The sequence below is a fragment of the Ceratotherium simum genome, chromosome X (genome assembly GCF_057802395.1).
Source record: "Ceratotherium simum simum isolate JZ-2026a chromosome X, ASM5780239v1, whole genome shotgun sequence".
In the NCBI taxonomy this organism is placed as follows: Eukaryota; Metazoa; Chordata; class Mammalia; order Perissodactyla; family Rhinocerotidae; genus Ceratotherium; species Ceratotherium simum.
In genome coordinates, this window is record NC_141940.1 from 122,545,720 (window position 1) to 122,568,957 (window position 23,238).

At 42.6% G+C, this 23,238-nt stretch overlaps 1 protein-coding gene across 11 annotated transcripts in view; it reads right to left on the bottom strand.

Annotated features, from left to right (window-relative positions):
- TBL1X (transducin beta like 1 X-linked) overlaps positions 1-23,238 on the bottom strand; it is a 223,321-nt gene that overhangs the window by 50,818 nt on the left and 149,265 nt on the right. For 9 of the 11 annotated variants that reach the window (XM_087426577.1, XM_087426579.1, XM_087426583.1 and 6 more), the window contains 2 exons: positions 18,305-18,393; positions 7,294-7,401 (listed from right to left, as the gene is read on the bottom strand). In XM_087426577.1, the coding sequence (XP_087282703.1) occupies positions 7,294-7,351 (58 nt within the window). In that variant the 5' untranslated portion in view covers positions 7,352-7,401; positions 18,305-18,393. The remainder of the gene's footprint in view (positions 1-7,293; positions 7,402-18,304; positions 18,394-23,238) is intronic. The other 2 variants (XM_087426585.1, XM_087426586.1) reach the window with 1 other exon arrangement.

Sequence of the window (23,238 nt, forward strand, 5' to 3'; positions counted from 1 at the left end):
TAGGTAATCTTTCCAGAAAGTAAAATCTCTCTGTGCGTTTAGAACAGAACAACCTTTAGCTTTGCGCCTGGGCTTCCTGTGGAGAGAAGATGCTGACGAGGCGCCTTGCTCATTCTTCCCTTAGGTCCTAACGACACGCCATTACAGCGGCGCATCACAGGGCACAAAAGTGTGCCACTTGGCGAGGAAATCTCTATTATTTTTCTCGGCATAGAAGCTCCACGAAATGAATGAAAATGCAATCTAAGCTCTGTTTTAAACCTCGAAAATCCAGGTACATAATATTTCACTCTCCTTATTAGCAAGGATGATATATAACTATGTGTACATTATGCAAATCAAAGAGAACATGCTTAATTCCATGTGGCTGGTCACGCGTGCAGATACTGGCTCTTTAGGGCAATGGCCTAGGGGGTAGATTCTCATCTTTGAAAACTGCCGATGCTCCTCTCTGAATAACGCATATATTGCGATGTTAACGGAGGCAATAAATATGTATAATAAAGTGGCCCCTGGACTACAAATCATGACAAATCCGAAAATAAGTTCCAGTGTTTATAGAGTTTTCAATCATCCTCAAAGGTCCTTAAATCCTCACAAGAAACATGTTCATCATCCTGGTGATTTGCGATGCATGACAAACGAATTTTCACCATCTACCCTGATGATAAGCTCCTTTCTTTATCTAAATTGTTTACAATGAGAGCCATGGGGGACATGCCACCTGCTAACACACCCACACCTGACAAAAATATCAGTGAAACTTGATTTCTCACAGGTGTTTCTTTTCCATCGGCACAGTCAACACCCCAGGCATCAAGCGGTTTTTATGAAGCCTCTGCCTGCTCTTTGTGGTGGGCTGATGGCAGCCACAAAACTTGAGATGGGCAAATACTTCCCCAGGTTTTCCATGACTTCGATACCTTGGACGTGCGGGCAATTAAATGTGCAGCTAGTCTCAGCATCTGCCCTACCTAGGGCCTGCCTGCAGCAATCCTGCTATCTATCTGGGAGCCTGCACAGATGGACACACGTCCTGCCCGGGCGCCCGGTCTTATCCCCAGAGGGTTGGCCGGGCTGCAGAGTTGTTTATTTTTATGCAGAAAGTTGCACTGCTGAAAGAGGAAAAGGTGTGCAGATGTGGACGCTCTCACTCGGCAGATCTGGATGAAAGTCACTGGCGGAAACTGTGACCTCATGCAGGTTCACGAGGGCTAATTCTAAACCCTAAGAGGAAGTGTAAACCGTCACCAGTATCCTGCAGATTCATCTGCTGGGACTAATGTCCTTTTACCTGCTTTCCAATATGCCCCACACTACAGGCACCAATTAGCCCTACAACTCAAATCCCATCTATAAAACAACAGATGTGCATGAAGGGCCTCGCTGCCCGGAAAGATGGCAAAAGGCGCACTGGCTTCTGATAAAGTCACACCTACACTTACCACATGACCCAGCAATCCCGCTCCTAGATATTGACCCAAGAGAAATGAAAATCCACGTTCACACAAAAAACCTGTATGCAAGTGTTTCTAATGGCTTTAGCGTCATCATCAAAACCTGGAAACAACTCAAATGTTCTTCAACAGGAGACGGGACAAACCAGCCAGGCATCCTTAAGAATGAACACGTACTATTTAGCAATAAAGAAGAAACTACCGATGCGTGCAACAGCACGAATGAATCTCAGATGCATTACGAGGAGTGAAAGACGCCAGACTCTAAAGGCTACACGCTGTAATGTCCACTTATATGACATTCTCGCAAAGGCAAAACCACAGGAAAACAACAGTGGTTGTCAGGGGCTGTGGTGCAGGGAGGGGTTGATTACAAAGGGGCACAGGGGTGATGGAACTGTTCCATATCCTGATTGTGCTGGTGGTTATGTGACTGTAAACATTTGGCAAACGTTGCAAACCTGTACTCTAAAAAGGGTGAATTTTAGGGCATGAAAATTGTATCTTAATTAAAAAAAAAGATGCAACAGATGAAGGTGGGAGAGGTGGAGAAGTAGCCACGTCTGACGAGGAAAGGTCAGATCTGTCTTCTTCGAGGCTGCCAGTTGAGACCAATAAGAAAAGAGTCTTGCCATCTTTTAACTGTTGTGGAAAATCTGGCCTCAAAGCCCCAGACCTTCTCTCCTTTCCAGAATAGAGTGTGACACTGACCCAGCTACACAAGAGACCATCTTTCCATCCATCAGTCATGGAATTGGCCTTGTGTTCACGACATAATACAGACACTCACTTTTTCATGACAAATCACCACACTCATTCATTCAGCTCTCTCACCAGAGCCTTGGCAACTCCTGGTGGGTAACCTTCCTGACTGCATAAAGTGTCAGGTGGCGTCCTCCACCAAAGGTAGCGTCCACTGGGTCCCTGCCAAATTGAATCCAGGAGAAAATTTTTTCTTTATACGTTGGATTTTGGGATGAAGCCCCAGAGGAAATATTTAATATGCTTACAAGGACCCACTTATTGAATTTTTCCACTTTCCATGCTGAGTTGGAAATGGACATCCATCTCCCATGCTATACTCAGAAGGAAGCAAGGAAAACAACCCACGATCCATCCAGTTTTAGGAGGAGCTGCTGGCAAACACCTGTGCGGGCTGAAACACATTCTCAGGGCTCAGTCCCTGCTTTTCTCCATCCCTGATCACGAGGCGAGCTTAGGACTGGGTGGGGAAGGCACCCTGCCACAATCTGCTTCTTTAAAATTGCCCAGACAACACAATTAACCCCCATAAGACACAGGCCAACAGACTCTTACCCATCAAAGCCAGACTGCCATAACTCAGGCAAAAACCAACAGGGCCATTTTGGCGCTGGAGCTGGCAATTCAAGTTTCTTACTGCTTAACTAAAGGCCTTGATTACTAACCAGTTTCATCTTTCAAACCACCATGAACCTGCTACGTCACAAATCAACACTATTGAGTCCTTTTATGGGCAAGGCCCCTGCTTCAGACAACCAACAATGACAGCAAGGAAAATCGCCTCTTCCTTAAAGGTTGTAGAACATACAGTTGGCTGAAAGCCAGAGAACAATCCGAGAGGGTCTGAATTCTGCCTCTAGGGGGCAGAGGCGTGAAAGAAGTCCACTTTCAGGATGTGACCTGGATTCTCCTAACACCTTCAGGAAAGTGTCACCTTCAACACCCTGCCTTCCCACTATCCGAGGAGATAAATGTTCCCTTGGAGATTCTCTTACTTGCAGCCCAAAGCATCCTTACCCATCCTTACCAATACAACTGATACATGGGGATGGGATGAAGAGAGAAGTTGGTGGAGATGGAAGGACTGACAGGAACAGGGTCTGCTGGCTCCAGAGCAGAGGGGCAGGACTCTCACCATGAGCTCAGGTTGCTAGGACCAGGAACACCATGGTTCCAGGGCACTCGTCCCTCACTGCACCTGTGAAGGTGGGCTGGGACGTTCTGGGTCTATCCCTGGTCGGCGAGGCAAAGAGCAGATCTACCGGAGAACCAGCTGTCTCCCCCACTGCAAGGTCATCACCCCTCCATCTTTCCCCTCTCCCCTCCATACCCACTTTCTTGTACACACAGATGACGACAACTAAATTAAGACTTGGCAACAGAGAATTTACTGGCAACTTCTAGCAGAGAAGCCAGATTGGGAGGAGTTGAAGAATGATTCACCTATCAGAATATAGGATTTATTTTTAATGAGTTTGGTGGTGGTAAAAGGGAGAGAAAGCAGATGCTTGTAGGGGAAGCAAGATCAAAGGACGTGTTTTCTTTCTTTTTTCCTTTTTAAACTAGAAAGCAGACATTAACAGGCTGAGGAGCAGGTGCTCTTTCTACCTGGTGGGAGCTCAATAAATGTTTGCTTAACCCAAACTTTAGGATTTGAGATAAACATATATGACAACCCCAAAATGAACACTTAAACATTAGGCATTTCTTCTCTCCCCTCCTCTTTTGAAAATATCCTTGTGGGGTACTCCAACCAAGTGCAGGATACACACAATCACGAGAAGAAAGTGCAATAATCTCCTTCTTATTTTTTTTTTTAAAGATTTTATTTATTCAGTTTTTTTCCCCCCAAAGCCCCAGCAGACAGTTGTATGTCATAGGTTCACATCCTTTTAGTTGCTGTACGTGGGACTCGGCCTCACGTTGGACGGAGAAGTGGTGCCTCGGGGCGCTCCCGGGATCCGAACCCAGGCCGCCAGCATCAGAGTGCGCGCACTTAACCGCTAAGCCACGGAGCCGGCCCAATAATCTCCTTCTTAAATACCAACTCAACATAACGCGATTTCACTGTAAGGACTCTGACAAATTAGGATGGGAGTGGAGTAGATGTTACATAAAATCGACACTGATGAGATTCTATGCATTGCTGTCTTCTCAACTCTCCCTCTCAGTTGCCTGGTTACAGAAACTTGACCAACAAACGCCAGACACATGTAAACAAACCCTAAATAAGGAAGTCTGGCCTTTCTAGGGGAGGGAGGGAGATTTCTGTGTTTATTCAAAGAGGCCTGCAACTCTCTTGCCTGGGGGGGCCCAGGGACCAGCCACCGGCAGAACCCTACACAGAAGTTCTTGCTTCTTTCCCGCCTTTTATCTATCCTGATGCCCACAAACACAGGGACAATGATTCCAGCCTGGAGTTTCTTTATATGTTTGACTGAATTTTTGCCTTCATCCTATCTTTGTGCAGAGGTGTTTCTAAAAGGAAAGAACCTCATATTCAACGCTGAAAGTCGACAGGGAAGCAGGATTTGGTACATGGGATTTTCATTTGCAAACATCTCTGGGAATCCATCAGTTCTGTGATGGGAGAACACCTGTACTCCACGCAAGCGATTCCTCTGAGTTCCAGGTTAAGGTATCAGAGCAGGTGTGAAGTGGTACATATTTTGTTTTATATATCAATTTTTTATAGTATGTTCTGGAAACAGCTAATCCAAATGATCTAATATATATATATATATATATATATATTAATATATATATATATATATATATAGAAAGATTGTGCACCTTCCAGGAATAATGCGAGCTGAGATCCCAAGTGACAGAGACCCAGGCTCAGGTGGGGAGACGTGTTTATTTATGTGCTACACACCCAACGTATGTCACCACTTTTGCCCAGGATAACCATTTTTCGCAGGGAAAGTGAGGCTCCAATGGGACAAATAACTTCTCAAGGATTTGAGCTCGAGCCATGCGGTCTGGCTGCCATGGCTGCCCATCTCCCCCTTCCAGGCTGGCTCCAAAAGAGCCTGGACCTGGGGGCTCACGAGCTGACTCCCCTCTATCCTAGCACATGTGTCTTTGGGAGGACGGGGCCTGGGAATTGGTTTCCTTCTTGAAAACTCAAGTTGCAGAATAGATACAATATGATGCCAACTGAACTAAGCTTGAATATGCACAAAAGCGATTGTTATGGGTTGAATCATGTTCCCCCAAAGTTCATATATTGAAGTCCCACCCCGCCCCCAGTACACCTCAGAATGTAACTTTATTCAGAAATAGGGTCACTGCAGATGTAATCAGTTAAGATGAGGTTATACTGGAGTCCAGTGAGCCCCGAATCCAATACGACTGTCTTTACGTAAAGGAGAAATTTGACAAATTTGGACACAGAGATACGAGCACACAGGGAGAACGCCATGTGAAGATGGAGGCAGACAACAGGGGGATGTATCCTCAAGCCAAGAAATGCCAAAGATGGTCAGCAAACCACCAGAAGCTGGGAGAAACGCAAGGAACAGACACCCTCACAGCCCTCAGAAGGAACCAACCCTGCTGCCATCTTGATTTTGGACTGCTGTCCTCCAGAACTATGAGCCGATATACTTCTGTTTAAGTCACCCCAGTCTGTGGTACTTTGCTACAGCAGACCTGGGAAATGAATATACCAGTACTTCGCATTGCTTAGGAAAACATCCTTGTGTAGTAAATGAATGGGGATAAAAACACTAACTCCAGGAGGGTAGAGTTACCACAAGGGGGGCGGGGACGCCACCACGGAGGCAAACACAGGGTTCCCTATGGCACTGGAAATGCTTTATTTCTTAAGTTGCGTGGGTAGGTGGGTAGAAGGATGTTTTTTCATTAACATCATTTTGTACGCCTCAAATTAGGTATTTTAAAGTTTTTAAAAAGTATTCACTTTTGGGGCCAGCCCCATGGCATAGTGGTTAAGTTCAGCGTGTTCCACTTCAGCGGCCTGGGTTCACGGGTTCGGATCCCTGGCATGGACTCACACCACTCGTCAGCCACGCTGTGGCGGTGACCCACATATAAAGTAGAGGAAGACTGGCATGGATGTTAGCTCAGGGCTAATCTTCCTCCAGCAAAAAAAAACAAAAACAAAACAACGAGGAGGATTGGCAACAGACGTTAGCTCAGCGCTGATCTTCCTCAGCAAAAAAAAAAAAAAAAAAAAAAGTATTCACTTTAGAAATTAACAAAAAAATTACTAAAGCCAATAAAAAAAAGAATTAAGACTCAAAAATTTAAAAAATCCCCCACAAGCAATTCTCTAAAGTGTGTTTAGGATCCACTGTTTGGGGCAGCCCCAATATTACATAATGGAGTACACCATGTAATGGAGAAATCAAGGGTCAGCTTCGTCAAACAACTTGTTTGAGGAATCCCACTAAGGAACTCTTCAGGCTCTGAGGACCCTTCAATCCCCTTCGCTGCTCCCTGAGGGCGGCGGCTGCTAACCACAGGTTCATTCTGTCAACAGGGAATATATATTTGGCTTTTTCATTACTTACCATAAAGTAATGTCTTGGTCATAATCAAAAGTGTTGGAAGAAACTAGAACTATTCCTAAGTTTTAGAAAATTGGTTAGAGCCCATTATTTTAGGGGGGTTTGGGAGCTCAATGAATCAGTGGTCTTAAATCTAAGAGGTTCATATATACACACCATATATATATATATATATATATATATATATATATATATATACACACACACACACACACACACCAGCCCATAAATGCCCTCACAATGGCGGAGGCACCAAATTGCTCCCCTCTTTCCATGTCCATCACAACTGCTCTTCACGTTAATTCCAATCTGATTTCATCTGAACAGCAATGTCAAGGGAAGAAAAGACATACTCCCTCATCCCACCCTGGGGATGGGTCAGCCCCAGAATCTTCTCTTCTCCCCTTGAACACTCTTAATAAGAATGCTCTTAGCTCTTAATTTTGTACAGCCTGGTTTTTTTGATCAATGGTTGATCACTCTGCACGTAGCTTGCTGAAGATGAGTTTCCTACTGACAGAAAACCACCCTCTTACCTGACTCCTGGAGATATCGATACACCAGAAAGTTCACCTCGTCACTGGTTATGCTCATCTTAGCCTCACCTCGCGGCGATGAGGTCTTTACAAAGCGGGAGCCACCTTCTGTTAGAAAGGCGAGAGGAAAAAGCGGAAAGAGAGTTTTGAATCACTGCTTGTATTTTTTTTACTGCATTCTTTTTGAGACGATTGAAAAAAATAATACCTATGATGGTAATTAATGCCTGATTCATATTTTAGTTTGTGATCATGTGATTACATAAAATTTGTAAAAAGAAGCTTTGGTGTATTTTATAAGGCTGGGGGAGAGTCAGGTATAAACCACACTAATGAAGACAAATTCAGGGGCAACAGAAAATGAAAACAAACAACTGACTTCTTATTCAATAAAAATCACGTGTGTGTTACAATCACAAACACTTGATAAGGAGCATGAATGGAATGCCAAGGCGCTCTTTCCACCGAGGCAGTTTGCTTAGACACTAATGGATTTTCCAGACGGATAGGGAAGATCACTGAGCAGACCAGTAGTTACGTCAACACCCCTAGGAAGGGTGACCACATGGTCCAGACTGCACCTGTTGTTGTGGAGAAATGATTAATCACAATACCTTTCACTCATAAAAGTTTAAACGACAAACTCCACGGTCACTCTACCTCCAAGGCGTACACAGCACTGAGAAGGAAGACAAATATCAGGGAAGAGCTAAGTCAGCGTATCTGTCACTTTGATATCACTTCTGTAAAGAGGCCAGGTCTCAGGAAGCCACAGCAAGAACCTACATCATTTGTATTTTGCCACGGAACTCACTGCATTAGTCTGGCTGAGACCTAAGGTCCCTGGAAGGCAGGTGGAAACTTGGGGGGTTGGGGGAGGAGGTGGTAAGAATTTTGGAAGCCTTTGTGTCTGAGGCAGCCAAGAAGAGAAAGTCTGATTTTTTTCATAACGATCCTAGTTAGACCTACGAACAAGCCAGCCCAAAGAGAACAGAAGTCAATCAATTAGTAGAACTCTTGTACATGGACAAACCAGGACAAACCAGGATTCAAAGATCGATAAGAGTGGTCACTCCAAATGGCAGTAGCCAAGAAAGGCCACAACTCCGTTTAACCATGTCACCAACACCAAACTAAAATTTTAGGCTGTTTGGGAACTGTATTCAGAGTCCCTGTTATACATTTTCAGGCATCTTTATTGGCGGCAAAACGTTATCATTAAATGCGAATTAAGTTTTTGCTTGCTTAGGAAAAAGATAAAAGAACCAAATACGCATTCAAGTTGGGAGTATTTTAAATAAATGTTGTTGTAAAGGTCAAACCCAAGATGGCCCCAGTGAGTCCCACCCTGGTATAATCCCCTTCCCTCAAGTGTGGGCGGGATGTGTGACTTGCTTCTAGCCCGAAGAAAATGTCAAAGGAGAAGGATGCCACTCCCTTAGTAAGGTTATGTTATATGGCAAGGGTGACTAGTTGTCACTCCCATAATTATGTTACGTTACATAAGACTCTGACTTAGCAGACTGGAGGGAAACACTCTCCCGCTGGCCTTGAGGATGAAAACTGCCATCCTGTGAATTGCCCAGGGGACTGGGAGGCAGCTTTCAGGAAGCCGTGGACCTCAGTCCTACATCCAAAAGGAACTGAAATTCTGCCAACAAGGTGAACTTGGAAGTAGATCCCCGCTCAAGCTCCAAATAAGGATGCAGCCCAGCCCCCATCTTGCCTGAAGCCTCATGATACCCTGAGAAGAGGCCCCAGCAAAGCCATGCCTAAACTCTGGACCCAAGAAAACTGGGAGACAATAAATGTGTTGCCTCCGGCTGTTGAATTTGTGGTAACCTGTTACACGGCAATGAACAACTAATACAGCCCCCTCTGGGGTCATTCCAGCTCTCACTGTGTAGCCTTAACAAAATTTTATTTTGTAGTTACCAGAATTTTGCCATGCAAAAATACTCAACAGCTTAATTTGGTGATATTTCTGTGCCTTTGTACACACAGAAAATTTGACAGTCAAAATATAAATTCGTCCTGAGATTTCTGCTTGAACTCTGGGGAGTTCACTCATAAGACAGCATCAGGAAAATATTAGAAACTAAATAAAAAGCTACGAAACCAGAGCTTAACTGAATGAAAAAAGAAAGCATTATTAAGGAGGAGAAAGTAAACAAGAACAAAAATATAAATTGCCGAATATTGTAGCTCTGAACAGACTTTGGGGGATGTCTGTTAAGACGACGGCTCAGTTCCAATGACAATTCAGAATTTCAGGTTCTCTCTGTGGTGAATGGTGGGGCCACGGGGAGGTGATTAGGTCATGAGGGTGGAGCCCTCATGATGGGATTAATGCCCTTATAAAAGAGACCCCAGAGAGCTTTCCCTCTTCTGTCATGTGAGGACACAGTGAGAAGAAGACAGTCTATGAACCAGGAAGCAGCTCTCCCCACACACCAAGGCTGCTGGTGCCTTGATCTTGGACTTCTAGCCTCCAGAACTATGAGAAATGTCTGTTGGTTAAGCCGCCCAGTCTACAGTATGTTTGTTATAGCAACCTGAATAGACTCAGACACCACTCCTCACCCCTTTCTCTTTTATTCTGTCACGTCGGGTGCTTAGAAACAGTAAAAACTAACTAGCAGGTTCTCTCAGCTTCAGTACGTTTGACACTGGGGCCAGATGACTCTCTGTGGCGGGGCTGTCCTGTGCACAGGACGATGCTGAGCAGCGTCCCTGGCCTCCACCCACTACATGCCAGTACAACCTCCCCCATCCCCTGCAGCTGTGATGATCCAGACCTCTCCAGACACTGCTAGATGTTCCGAACTGCAAAACTGCCGCTGGTTGAAAACAACCGCTACAGAGGAAAAATAACCATCTTGTGTTTGAAATGAACTCCATTTACAAAGTTGTACGGCAATGTGGAGTCAGCTCATAGACATTGCTTAATGAAATGGCCAAGCTATTAAAAGTGGGCATTTAAAATGTACCATAAGCAGGGCCAGCCCGGTTGCGTAGTGGTTAAGTTCTCATGCTCCGCTTTGGCAGCCCGGGGTTCAGGGGTTCGGATCCCGGGTGTGGACCTACACATCTCTCATCAAGCCATGCTGTGGGGGCGTCCCACATACAAAATAGAGGAACATTGGTACAGATGTTAGCTTAGGGCCAATCTCCCTCAAGCAAAGAAGGGAAGATTGGCAACACATGTTGGCTCAGGGCCAATCTTCCTCACCCCCAAAAATAATAAAATAAAATGCACCATAAGAGCTGTACTTTTTCAAACTGTCTACGTAAAATCTTTCCACAAAATTATCAGTGTTTTCATAAGAACATTAAATACTGATTTTGTCTTTCAGCATCCAGATCTTTCTTGTTGTCTAAGGAGAAGGCATCGGGATACATACAGACCACACAACACACCTGTACCCAGAGCCTGGTTCGCCCTCCCCGCCCCACAAGTGTTTGTAATCAATATAGGTATCTGCACACCTGTTCTCACAGGACGACGGAGAAGGAGAATATAAGAGCCTCAGGAGACATGGAATTATGAACGATTTTTGTTAGCCCATTCCTGTATTTTTCTTTATGCATCATTTTTTTTTCTACCCGGGAAACGTGATTAAGCTCTGGCTCTCTGCTTTCTGATCACAGATTCATTTTCTCTCTAAATGTATAACAACTCACACTCCAAGGATTGGAATGCTTTCTCCAATAGAGAGTTAACTTTTTAAAGGATTTTTGATTTGTAAGCAGCAGAGAAAACAACCAAAACCATCTGGCTATGAGCCAGACAGCCTGATCTCTAATTGTATCTCCATCTCTTTCTAGCTCGGGATGGCAGGGCAAGCACTGAGGTTGTTTCTTCATCTCTAAACTGAGGAAAACAACAGCCCCTATACCTGGAAGAGGTTGGGAGGGTTAAGTGCTTTTGTATCAACTCTCAGAGCAGGGCTCCATGCACAGCAGAGATCCAGGACGTGCTACCTATTATTCTTATTCAGCCAACCGCAAGCATCCCCAAAAGAGTGCCCTGAAAAGGCCCTGTGGAGGGACCAGCAGAACACACCACCCTCACCAGAGAGCCGCTCGGGGCTGGTTTACCCTGAACAGTTCATCAGTGGTTTTCAAACAGGCAAGGTGGCACTTATAAAGCCCTTCAAAAAGAGCACTTGCCCCAGAGGCTGTGATTGGGTATCCCTTTTCTAACATGTGTAGTTGGAGACACAACTTTTGTTTTAACACCTAGCTGCTTTCTGCAACGGTTTCCAGCCTCAAGTTCTGAGAAGCATCCAGTGCATGCTTTCCAACCTCTCCAGTTCTAGAATAAAAGAGAGCTTTCTCAGCATTGGTAGCTCCTCCTCGGCCTCGAACAAAAGGGGGGAAAAAACCCGAGTTCTTAATTAGCGCAATTGTGTTTATTTTCTTGCCTGACCCAGTTTTGATGTGAGACACCTTCGATTAGGTTGATTTGAGGTCTTTGGAGCTGTGATTGTGCAAAAAAGGAAATACCCGCCTTCCACTCTGGTTTAATGCCCCAACATCCCCTCAGCGAGCTGCTTAAAGAAGAAGAAATGAGTGCGGTTGATCACATTTCTGGAGTTCCCCCGCCAGAGATAAGTATTCCAACATAAATAATAATTTGGGGTTAAAGCCGCCAAGAAACTGAAGGGAAGTTTATTTACAGTATTTCTTCTTTTTACGATTTAATTTCAAGGTGGCAAAAGCTCCCATGAATCATGGTTCCCTTCACAAAATAGTTCAAAAATCAGTCGCCAAGAGAAACGTCGTTTAAGAGTTTCATTTTATTTAGTATATATTTATAGTATGCAATATGCTATCCTTCTCTGGGAAGGGAGAGGACAGCCCGAAAACAACAAAATTTTAATTGCTATTTAATTATCTTATAAGACATAATCACAGGAGCCCGACTGGAGAGCTGGCGCTGGTGGTTGACAAGAAAAAGGGCGAGTGCGTCTTGCCAACAGCGGGAGAGCCTTGTTGGGAACAGGGAACCGCGCACTCACTGATTCAAGGGCGGCCCTGTTTCAGGGAGGGAAACGGGGTGCTAACCTGATACCATTGGAGGGGAAAGCTCTTTCCATCATTTGCCCCATTATGAAATATTCTCTTTAAAGCAGCCCTTTGTTTCTCCAGGGGCAGAAGAAAGTTTGTCTCATTTCTCGTTTCTGCTATTAGCCTGTTGGCGTGTACGCTGGAAGAATCCATCGCTTAAACTCATCTTCTGGATAAGGCTCAGGCTTCTGGGACTTGTTTCCATGCAGACTGAGGACCGAGAGCCAGAGCAGCTGGAAAATCTGTTCGGAGTGACCTCATCATCAAAAGGCACTTTTCTTTCTCTCTGTGTTTCTTCACAGACATGAAGAAATTCCCTGTGGACTCTAACCAGTGGGTCTGACCTCCCTGTTCGCTTTCTCCAGAACGTTTTTTCTCTCTTCAAACAGGAACTCAGTTTATTTTTATTTCACAATCAGTGGTCAGCTTAAGACGAAACTTTTAATGTACATATTAACATTGACATCAAAATCCTTTTCTTTTTTCTTTTTTTGTGAGGAAGATCAGCCCTGAGCTAACATCCGATGCCAATCCTCCTCTTTTTTGCTGAGAAAGATTGGCCCTGAGCTAACATCCGTGCCCATCTTCCTCTACTTTATATGGGACGCCGCCACAGCATGGCTTGACAAGCGGTGTGTCAGTGCGCACCCAGGATCTGAACCGGCAGACCCCAGGCTGCCAAAGCAGTGTACGCACACACTTAACCGCTGCGCCACCAAGCTGGCCCATTAAACTTTTTTTTTTTTTTTATAATTTTATTTATTTATTTTTTCCCCCAAAGCCCCAGTAGATAGTTGTATGTCATAGCTGCACATCCTTCTAGTTGCTGCATGTGGGACGCGGCCTCAGCATGGCCGGAGAAGCGGTGCGGCAGTGCGCACCCAGGATCGAACCCGGGCCGCCAGCAGCGGAGCGCGTGCACTTAACCGCTAAGCCACGGGGCTGGCAAAATCCTTGTCTAAACTCTGCTCAAGGACCACTTTATCTTGGGAGATGAAGCAGGATTATTTATCACTTAGCACATCTCCTTCTCCTGCATAACTGTAACAGAGCCAGGATATAGCTGTCGAAACATTGTTGTCCAGTGCCAGTATGAGTAAATAAATCATGGCATTTATAGTTCGACCCCAAGTATAGGAAAATAATATACATAGAAAAGATGGGGGGAAATACATGAAAATATTAACAGTGGTTTCATCTTGGTTGCTTTCTTTCATGGAATTATCTTCACTTACCAGTGAGTACATGTATATTATTTTACAGTAAGAAAAAATTCTCCCAAAAGGTAACATTTTTCACTAATTTTACAGTTATATTTATTTACTTGGAATCAAATGGTCGAAATTTATAATATCATATCATATTATAGTCCAAAATTATAATTTTTATTTATTTTTTCCCCCAAAGCCCCAGTAGATCGTTGTATGTCATAGCTGCACATCCTTCCAGCTGCTGTATGTGGGACGCGGCCTCAGCATGGCCGGGGAAGCGGTGCGTTGGTGCGCACCTGGGATCCGAACCCGGGCCGCCAGCAGCGGAGCGCGCGCACTCAACCACTAAGCCACGGGGCCAGCCCTATGGTCCAAAATTATAAATCTATTATTTTTTTACCAGAGTTCACATGCCTAGCAGTAGCACCACCATTTAGATATGGGAATAAACCAGTGCAATAAGATACAGTCCTTAAAAGAATTTTTGTGACTGGGGAAAACGTCCAGGATATAGTGCTATGCGAAAAAAGTCGGTTTCAAGATGGAATGTGCATGATACTAAATTTTGTTTTGTATACACACACACACAAATGGAAGATACTCTCCAAAATATTCTTAGACCTATCTCTGGAGGTGGGATTATGCCAGGCTTATATCTGAGTACGTGTGTGTGCCTTTCTGTACTTTCCAAATTTTCTCCTATGAATATGAACTGTTCTTTCATTCATTAAAATGTAATTAAAACCTGGCAGTGTCTTCAGAAATAATCAGTATGAGAGTGACTCAGCACTCCTAAGTAGGAAATGAGGCTACAGGGTTGGGAGAGCAAAGGCGAGGGGTCTTGTATTACAAAAATAATGCTCTTCTTCAAGGAATAAAAAAACATCCCCAGGGTGAGGTATTCAGGAAGAGTCCTTTCTGTGCCTGGCTGCCCTTCTAGGTTAATTAATGGCTGGCTGGGGCCTTCATCCAAAATCCAAGTGCATATCAATGGCAGACACTGACATGACAGCAAAGGCATCCTGGAGGTACCTCTCAGACCATCTGCACGCCTCCTCCTGAGTGGCCACAGTGTCCTCTCTCAAGCTCTCTGAGCTCGCCACCCCATCTACTCTACACATTTTCTCTGCCTGCAGGGGAGGCAGACCTAGAAGGAAGTCTTCCTAAAAATGCTCAACTTGGTAACAGCAAACCACTGCTATGAAAGTCCACATCACACAAGCCAGACGATGTACATAAGACAAACAGCACAATTTTCCTTCTATATTCCTCTCCTCTCTACATAGTTACATGCAAGTTCATACACCCAAGGTTTCAAAACAGACTGCCTTGGGAGACACCGACAGCTACGGCTTCCACATAAGAGTAGTTTGTCCTGTGCTTCTAATGACTTTGGTCTTGAAGTTAATGCTTCTGATTAATCTGTAAATTAATTTACAGATTTTAATAAGACTGAGAAATTAGAAACAGATTCTCCACAATATGCACTTGGCCCTCAAACAAATTTCAGGAATACACACTGGCTGGTTATAAAACCTCTAAGACCCTGTGATTTTCACCCACATATGCAGGATTTATTTTGGCCTTGATGTCCCTCTCCTGTGGTAGGTGGAGTCATAAGTGAGGTCATTTACTCATGTAATGTGGCTTCTAGAGAACTGAAAAATAAACGCTGTGGCTTTCTCTGTAGATATAAAGGTAAGAGACGCCTCATCCACCGAGGTGGCCTGGATCTTATAAATTTTGTGTTATAGTAGTTTTTGATGCTTCAATTTAAATGAATACTAAAAAATTTTTTTAACAGTTAAAAAAATTTTTTTTAACTTAATTTTTTAACTTAAAGCATTATGAATCCAAGTATTAGATGAGAGCCCAATGACCTCAAGTGTATGTCAACAAACATAGGAACTGAGTTTTGTAATCAAATGCTCAGCAGCTTAAATTTCCACAGCCATGACTGATAATATTTAAAATACTAACAGTAGCAGTGAGTAGGGTTATCAGTTTCAGTACTAGTGACATTTGGGACCACATACATCTTTGTTGTGGGGCTGTCCTATATATTGTAGCATGTTGAGCAACAGCCCTGGCCTCTACCCACAAGATGCCAGTAGCACCCCTCCCACCGAAAAATACCTTCAGACACAACCAAGTGTCCCCTGGGGGTGGGAGGACTACCTCTGACCGAGAAGTCCTGAGTTAGGGCGGTTACAGAGGTCCAGAGCCACTCCTCATTACGTGGCAGGAAGGCCCTCCAATTCCTAAAAGTCTTGACTCCCGGAACATCTGCAGTTACTTAGCCTTCACTAAGTAACCACGACTTGGATTCTGTCTTAACCATATCATGGGCCTTGCAGAGCTGCACCCCAAGATGTCCTTCAACTCAAAGGGCTGCAGCCAGAAGAGGAGGAAATAAAACAGGTGTGTTCCTCTGGGTCAAAGTCCGCAAACTGTGGCCCACAGGCCAACTCCTCCTGCCTGCTGCTTCCTTTTTCAAGGCCTGTGACCTATGAACGGTTTTTCATTTTTAAATGGTTGAAAAGAAAATCAAAAGAATCATATTTCATGACCCATGAAATCGATATGACATTCAAATTCCAGTGTCCATAGTTTTATTGGTACTCAGCCACGTCCATCCATTTGCCTACGATCAATAGCTGCTTTCACACGACAATGGCAAAGTTGAATGGTTGCAACGGAGCCCGGCTGGCCCACAAAGCCTAACCTACTTACTCTCTGGCCCTCGACAGAAAATGTTTCCCAACTCTACTGAAGATTTTCCTGTTTCTACAGTAGAAACAACTGCCTTTTAGCTTCCCGGCTTGAAATCTTTCTGTCTGATAAGCTAACGGTGATGCCCCAAAATGTGGATGTTCCTCATGAACATACCAACCACTTTAAAACTGAGAGCCAAGAAAACACCACTGCCATGGTCTGCTGTGAGTGGCTTTCAAAGGAGGGCCTGTGTTGAAATTGGGTAAGACTAATGGATACACTTATTAGCCCTCACTTTCTGATTACAGCCCCCAATACAGAGAAAGGACATGTTACTTACAAGTGACTCCCAATCTTATTGCTGCACAGTAGGTACTGTGGGAGGTAAGCAACAGAGTGCCATTTCCCAGCATAATCCCAAATCACCATTTGCATGTATGAACTGCACAATGAGTTATCAAAGGCTACACAAAAATCCAAAGTCATCGATACAGCCACATGCCGAGGCCTCCTACACCGCAGGAATTCAGCGTGAGCTCAGTTCAAGTCAGTTGAAGCTTATGTCCCCTAAGTACTGAATTAATACCCAATCAAAACATTGATGAGCAACATGCCTCCTCTTCTGTCGTCCCTCTGACCTTTAGAATGTGGTTCAACTGCATTTTGAAAAATACTGACTGATGGTGCAGTCACTTTGGAAAAACGTTTGACAGTTCCTCAAAATGTTAAATACAGAGTTACCATACGACCCACCAATTCTACTTCCAGGTACATACCCAAGAGAAATGAAAACATATGCCCCCATAAAAACTTGTACATCAATGTTCATAGCAGCATTATTCATCACCACCAAAAGGTAAATACAATGCGAATGTCCACCAACTGATGAATGTATAAACAAAATGTGGTTTATCCATACAATGGAATATTATTTGGCCATAAAAAAAGAATGAAATACTGATTCATGCTGCAACATAGATGAACCTTGAAAACATTACACTACGTTAAAGCCAGTCACAAACTCAAGCTAATTAACATTTTGTAAATTTGTTTTTATTAACAAATTACACTTTTCAAATATTTAAATAAAATATCAAACTTCTTATACATGTTTACTTTGTTAAAACAATTTTTATATATTTGGCTTTAAACTAAAATACCTTAGTAAGATTCCTACTTTAGTTAAATTTAGGTCTATCAGTTTAGTTCTGATTGGTTTTTTTTTTTTAAATAAATAAAAAATCCTCCCCAAATTTATCTTTAAAAGGTTTTAAAAATTACAAAAGTTCTGTGGGGGTTTTTCCTAAAAAAATTAAAGAACCAGAAAATACAAAAAATAAATAACATCAAACTTTAAAATCCCATCTACCAAAAGATAACAAAAACTTGTACAGAACTTTTGGTGGGGGCGGTTAATCTGGGATGTGGGCTTCAACTCCTGACATCTGTGCACCTACGGGCGTTTGGTTGGCTCTTCTGGAAACCTTATCATCTCACTAGATTTATAAGTAGTAATCTCTGTGTTTTTCCAATAAGTTTCAAGGTTAACTAGCAAATCAATTTACAGATAGACACAAATCGTATTAAGAAACTAATAATGCATAGCATTAAGATACAGGAGCCAAATAAAATCTATACTCAGGTGCCCAATTATAATTAATTCTTCAGCTTAATTTTAATTCACAATGTTGACAAGAGAGACTGATGTTAGAAGGTGTCATCCTCTCCTGGTAAGACCCAGAAAAGTTTGTAATGGCTTGCTCAGTATCCAAAATTCTTAGAAGGCAGTAAAAGGGCAATTCATCATGTAGAATTGACTATATAGCCCATAATAATTTAATGATGCTCTATCTACTACCTTCAGTTACAGCAAAGGGTTAAAGACCTGCCATTTCCTCCTGAAAAAAATCATTTTAAAATAGATGTTCACTTTTGGCAAAACGTAGTTCTGCTTCTCAAAGGGATTTCAGGTGAAAAGGCAAAGATCCGGGGGGGGTGAGGAGGGTGCTTACCTTTACGGTGACTTCATGTGTGGACCTTGGGAACAGTGGGCTCCTCAGCATCCAATCAGAGCAATCACAAAGCGTCTGCCGGGACCTGCCTGGGGAGAAACCGGGAGATTTGAAAAAAACCTTATAATTCTTTGGGAATTATTAACCTCTGACCTCTCCTGTTCCTTTCTGTCTTCTCTTTCAAATTGACGACATTGTTTTACTTTTTCATCCCAACTCAAACTTAACGTATTTTATTGTTTCATAATCCCTGTCTTAAACTTGAACGCAGACTATGCAGTTTCATTTTCAAAGTGAAAAGAGAAATTAAAATGACCAGTCGGTATTATTGTATATGTAGAAATTGTGAGAGCAAAGAGTCTCAAGGTAGATAAAATTAATCTTAGCTCAGATATTACTACTGCTATCATTTAATGATAATTAATGCCCCTTTGAAATATCTTTGCTTTAGGGACTGTAACATATGCAACCAATAAATTAAACTGTACACCCCCTTAAGAGAAGAAAACATGTGTTAGAGAAACTTCAGATATCGCTTGAGCTAACATTTACCATAACTACAGCATGCATATTTGTGTGTATATATCCACCCTAATATATGCTGTGCTCATAAAAACACAGAAACAGTAGAATCTTTTTCCCCCTTTGGCTTCCCTAAAATAAAGCAAAAGAAAGGGACTGACTAATAAGTCCCAACTTTTCCATTATTGTACAGGCATACCTCGTTTTATTGCGCTGCACAGATACTGTGATTTTTACAAGACCCTCCACCAGCAAAAAGATTACAAGTCACTAAAGGCTCAGATGATGGCTAGCATTTTTTAGCAATAAAGAATTTCTAAATTAAGGTACGTACGTTGTTTTTTAGACATAATGCTATTGCACACTTACTAGACTATAGTATAGTGTAAATATAACCTTTATATACACTGGGAAACCAAAAAATTCATGTGATTTGCTTTATTGCGATATTTGCTTTATTGCAGTGGTCTGGAACTGAACCCACAACATCTCCAAGGTCTGCCTGTACTCATAGATTTCCATTTCACAGGGGTTCCATTTGTGCTGATTTCTAAAGAAGCCAGGTTTCTCTCTCATAAGATAATCCTTCATATCAAAAACTTGCTTGTATTTTTCTGTCAATATAAACAATAAGCATTCAAAAAGCATTTACTTAGCAATATTTATCTTCTTCCATATAGAATTTCTTTAGTTGTGAATGAATCTAGCTTCCTTACAGAGTTTAAATTATCTATTGTTATCTACAAACTCAAGAACTAAGGAAATTAAACACTCCCCCATTTTCTCTACATTCTTATTCAACAGTCTTAACAAAAAGGTGCCAGGTTTAATAAAATTCAAATCCACAAGTGAAGCTACAATGAAGCTATTTCTTATTAGTGAATTTATACGGAACCTCATGGAATGTTTTCAGGAAATTCAGGCAAATTATTCCCACTGAGTCATGTTTATAGTTAGGTTGTTAAAGGATTCTACAGGCAGGTTCATAGCCCTTAGGTTTCATTGCAGTACATTTTTTAAAAACATCATAAGCATACATAAGATAAAAGTAATAAGCAGGGCAATTAAAAAAAAATCTACCACCAAAGAAAAATTATGAGATTTAAACAAAATTCCTCTACAACTCTTTAAACATAAATTAAAGGGCACCGCAGTAAAGCAGGCACAAGGGAACACTGATTTTGCTTATAAAATAAAAATACATTTTATCACGAAAAAAATTCTGTAGTGGAGATGAAACAGGACAATACTCCTTATAGTAACCTTAAACAGAAAGCAAATGACTGTTTTCAGGATTGGCTTGTAAATTACCAGGGGAAAAAAAAACAGCCTTATGATGAAATTGCTAAATACCATAAAGTATCAAAATATGAGCAGATGTCACCACAATAAGCCCCAAATTGCTTGAAAATTAAAACATTAAAATCCATAATAATTCAATAAGTAATTAATATACAAACAGCCCTTATTATAAGCTGTTCAGAAAAAAGCTTTAGGATCAAATTCTTATTCTTTGGTCCAAAACAGATGGTAACCTACAAATTAGAGTCTTGGAATTGAAGATTATCTTTTATATATGCTGTTAAACTCAATAAGTATAATTAATATCATCTGTGTGTTATAAACGCCAAAAAAGGGAAATATGACTTTAGTTGATGACATTCTTCTGGTTTTGCAACATGTCAAAATTAATTAGTTTATTGCTAGAAACAAGGAATCAAAATGAGAAATCTGACCTTCCAGTATCTGGTCATTACTGATTTTCCCACTATTAATAGTCCCCAAATAGAACCACTATCAATAAAGAGTGCTAGCAAAAAGTTTACGTATTGGAAAATATTTGCGTGAAATGCAAATGATTTTAACAAATGCAATACATTCTTTATTCTCAAAGGTGGTAATAATTATAAAGAAGACTAATTTTCTGGTTGCTTTCAGCTCTTGGCATGACACGGCGTAGACGTGTACTGGAAGTCCTTCCAGGTAGGAGGCGGAAAGGCCCTTAGAACATTCACAATGTGGTGCAGCCATCCCCTCTGTCAAGTCCCAAAATACTTCCATCACTCCAAAAGGAATCCTTGTACCCATTAAGCAGTCACTCCTCATCCACCCTCCCCCAGCCCTGGCAACCACCAGTCTACTTTCTGTCTCTACGGATTTGCCTAACCTGGACAATTTCATATATATGAAATCATACAATATCTTTTGTATCTGGCTTCTTTCACTGAGCATTTGTGTTCAAGGTTCAGCCATGATGTAGCATACATCAGTAGCTCATTCCTTTTTATGGCTGAATACTGTTCTACTGTATGGACGGACCACATTTTGTTTATCCATCCATCAGCTGATGGGCATTTGGCTTGTGTCCACTTTCTGGCTATTGTGAATAGTGCCGCTATGAACATTCGCATAGAAGTACGTGTTTGAGCCCGTCTTCCATCCCTCGGGGTATATACCTTGGAGGGGAATTGCCCCACATCATTTTGCCTTTATTGTCCTTTGAGGAAGCCTCCTCCTCTCCAGCACTGAAAGATGCAAACAGGACAGGTGGAGGGAGGCCGAGCTGTGGCGAGCTGGGACCTGGGAACATGGGGACCTGAGGACAAGAGCTGATGGTCTAGCTCCAGCAGGCAGGGCAGTCCGCACAGGGGATGGATGTGCAGGAGGGAGCCAGAAAACCTGCCAACGTGAGAGCCACAGCTGGCAAACGACCAAAAGCTGGAGCCCTGCACAGCAAGCACTCTCTGTCTGACATGCACATGCTGTGGTCAGATCTGAACAGTTCATCTACTTGCTGCCACTGCAGACTAAGCCTTCCCCCACGTCAACCAAATCCTTATGGAGCCCTGGCCAGAGATGAATAAGGCACTATTTCTCTGCTTGGAGCAAACCAAATAACTGCCGGCTCAGAAGCTTTTCAAAGTATATCAGGCAACCAGAGGCACCGGATTTATTTTGTTTGTTTGTTTTTGCCTTCAGCCCCGGATGTCTTTCTAACCCTCCTGGTGGTTTAGCATCAAAGTTTTGAGTTCAGAGTTGCTCATGCATGGGATTATCACAATGTGTCCATGTTTTAACACAGTGGTTCTCAACCAGGGGCGAGCGTGCCCTCCATCCCAGGGGATATCAGGCAATGTCTGGAGACATTTTTCATTGTCACAACTGGAGTGGCGAGTGCTACCAGCATCTAGTGGGTGGAGACCAAGGAGGCTGCCCAACATCCTACAATGCACAGGACAGCCTCCCGCAAGAAAGACTGGTCCACCCCAAAATGTCAATTATTCCAAAGTTGAGAAATTTTATTTTAATAGAACAGATTTTAGAATCGCTAAGTTCATCTCTTCACGTCTTCTGCTTGATTTTTATTGTGAAATATTAGAAGGTGAAATAACACTTTCACACAGATCTTAGATTCAGAAAGAATTGTCTAAGGGATATTTTCACAGATTGTCATAATGCTTTCTTCTTGGTTGCCCAATTTACAAAACAAAACAAATAGCCTACATGGATCACTAAGTCAAAAGGATAAACGTACCTTTTTATTGATCATAAATTAAATGCTTAACTGTATAAATATCAATTCTCTCTCTTGCTAAAATAAATCAAATTTCAATAATAAAATTCCTTCCGTTGCCTGTGGAGAAGGTAGCATGGAGCAGAACTGGGGCCTCCTGCTAACAGCCAGCACCACTTGCCAGCCACGTGAGCGAGCCACCAGGAAAGCAGATGGTGCAGCCCCAGTCGAGCCGTCAGATGACTGTAGCCCTGGCTGACATCTTGACTGCAGCCTCAAGAGAGACCTCAGCCAGAACCACCGAGCTAAGTCACACCAGCATTCCCGACCCTCAGAATCTAACACATTGTGAAGGACAGGTAGGAAAGATACCTGGGGCAGGAGGCCTTTTTAGCAAGCACTTCTGCATCATTTTCCACAGACTGGGAACAATGATGTGCAGAGTTGCTGCCAGGAAAACCTAGAACCAAATGAATTTGGAAGCCAAGCAACTGGAAGTTTAAAATAAGTAGGAGAGAGTTTGCCAAAGCATGTTCTTCAGAATGATGTTTTCCAGGTTGTTAGTATGCATTTGGTATGGTTCCACAATGCAACGGGACTGCTATCATTGGGTTAAATAAAGTTATTAAAAAACAATAATAATAGTTAACACATAATCGCACCTATTGGCTGCCTGGCTCTGTTCTAAGTGCTTTAAACTCACTTAATTCTTATAATAAATAAGGAATCCTACAATGTCACGATGTGTCTTCACTGATGCATCCCAGGCACCACCAACAACAGTGTCATAGCCAGTGCTCACATACACTAAATCATCACTCTACTCTCATGATTTTCTCACAGCGCTGAGCTGCAGGCAGCAGAAATTTTGTGAACCACCTTCTTCATCTTAATCCTC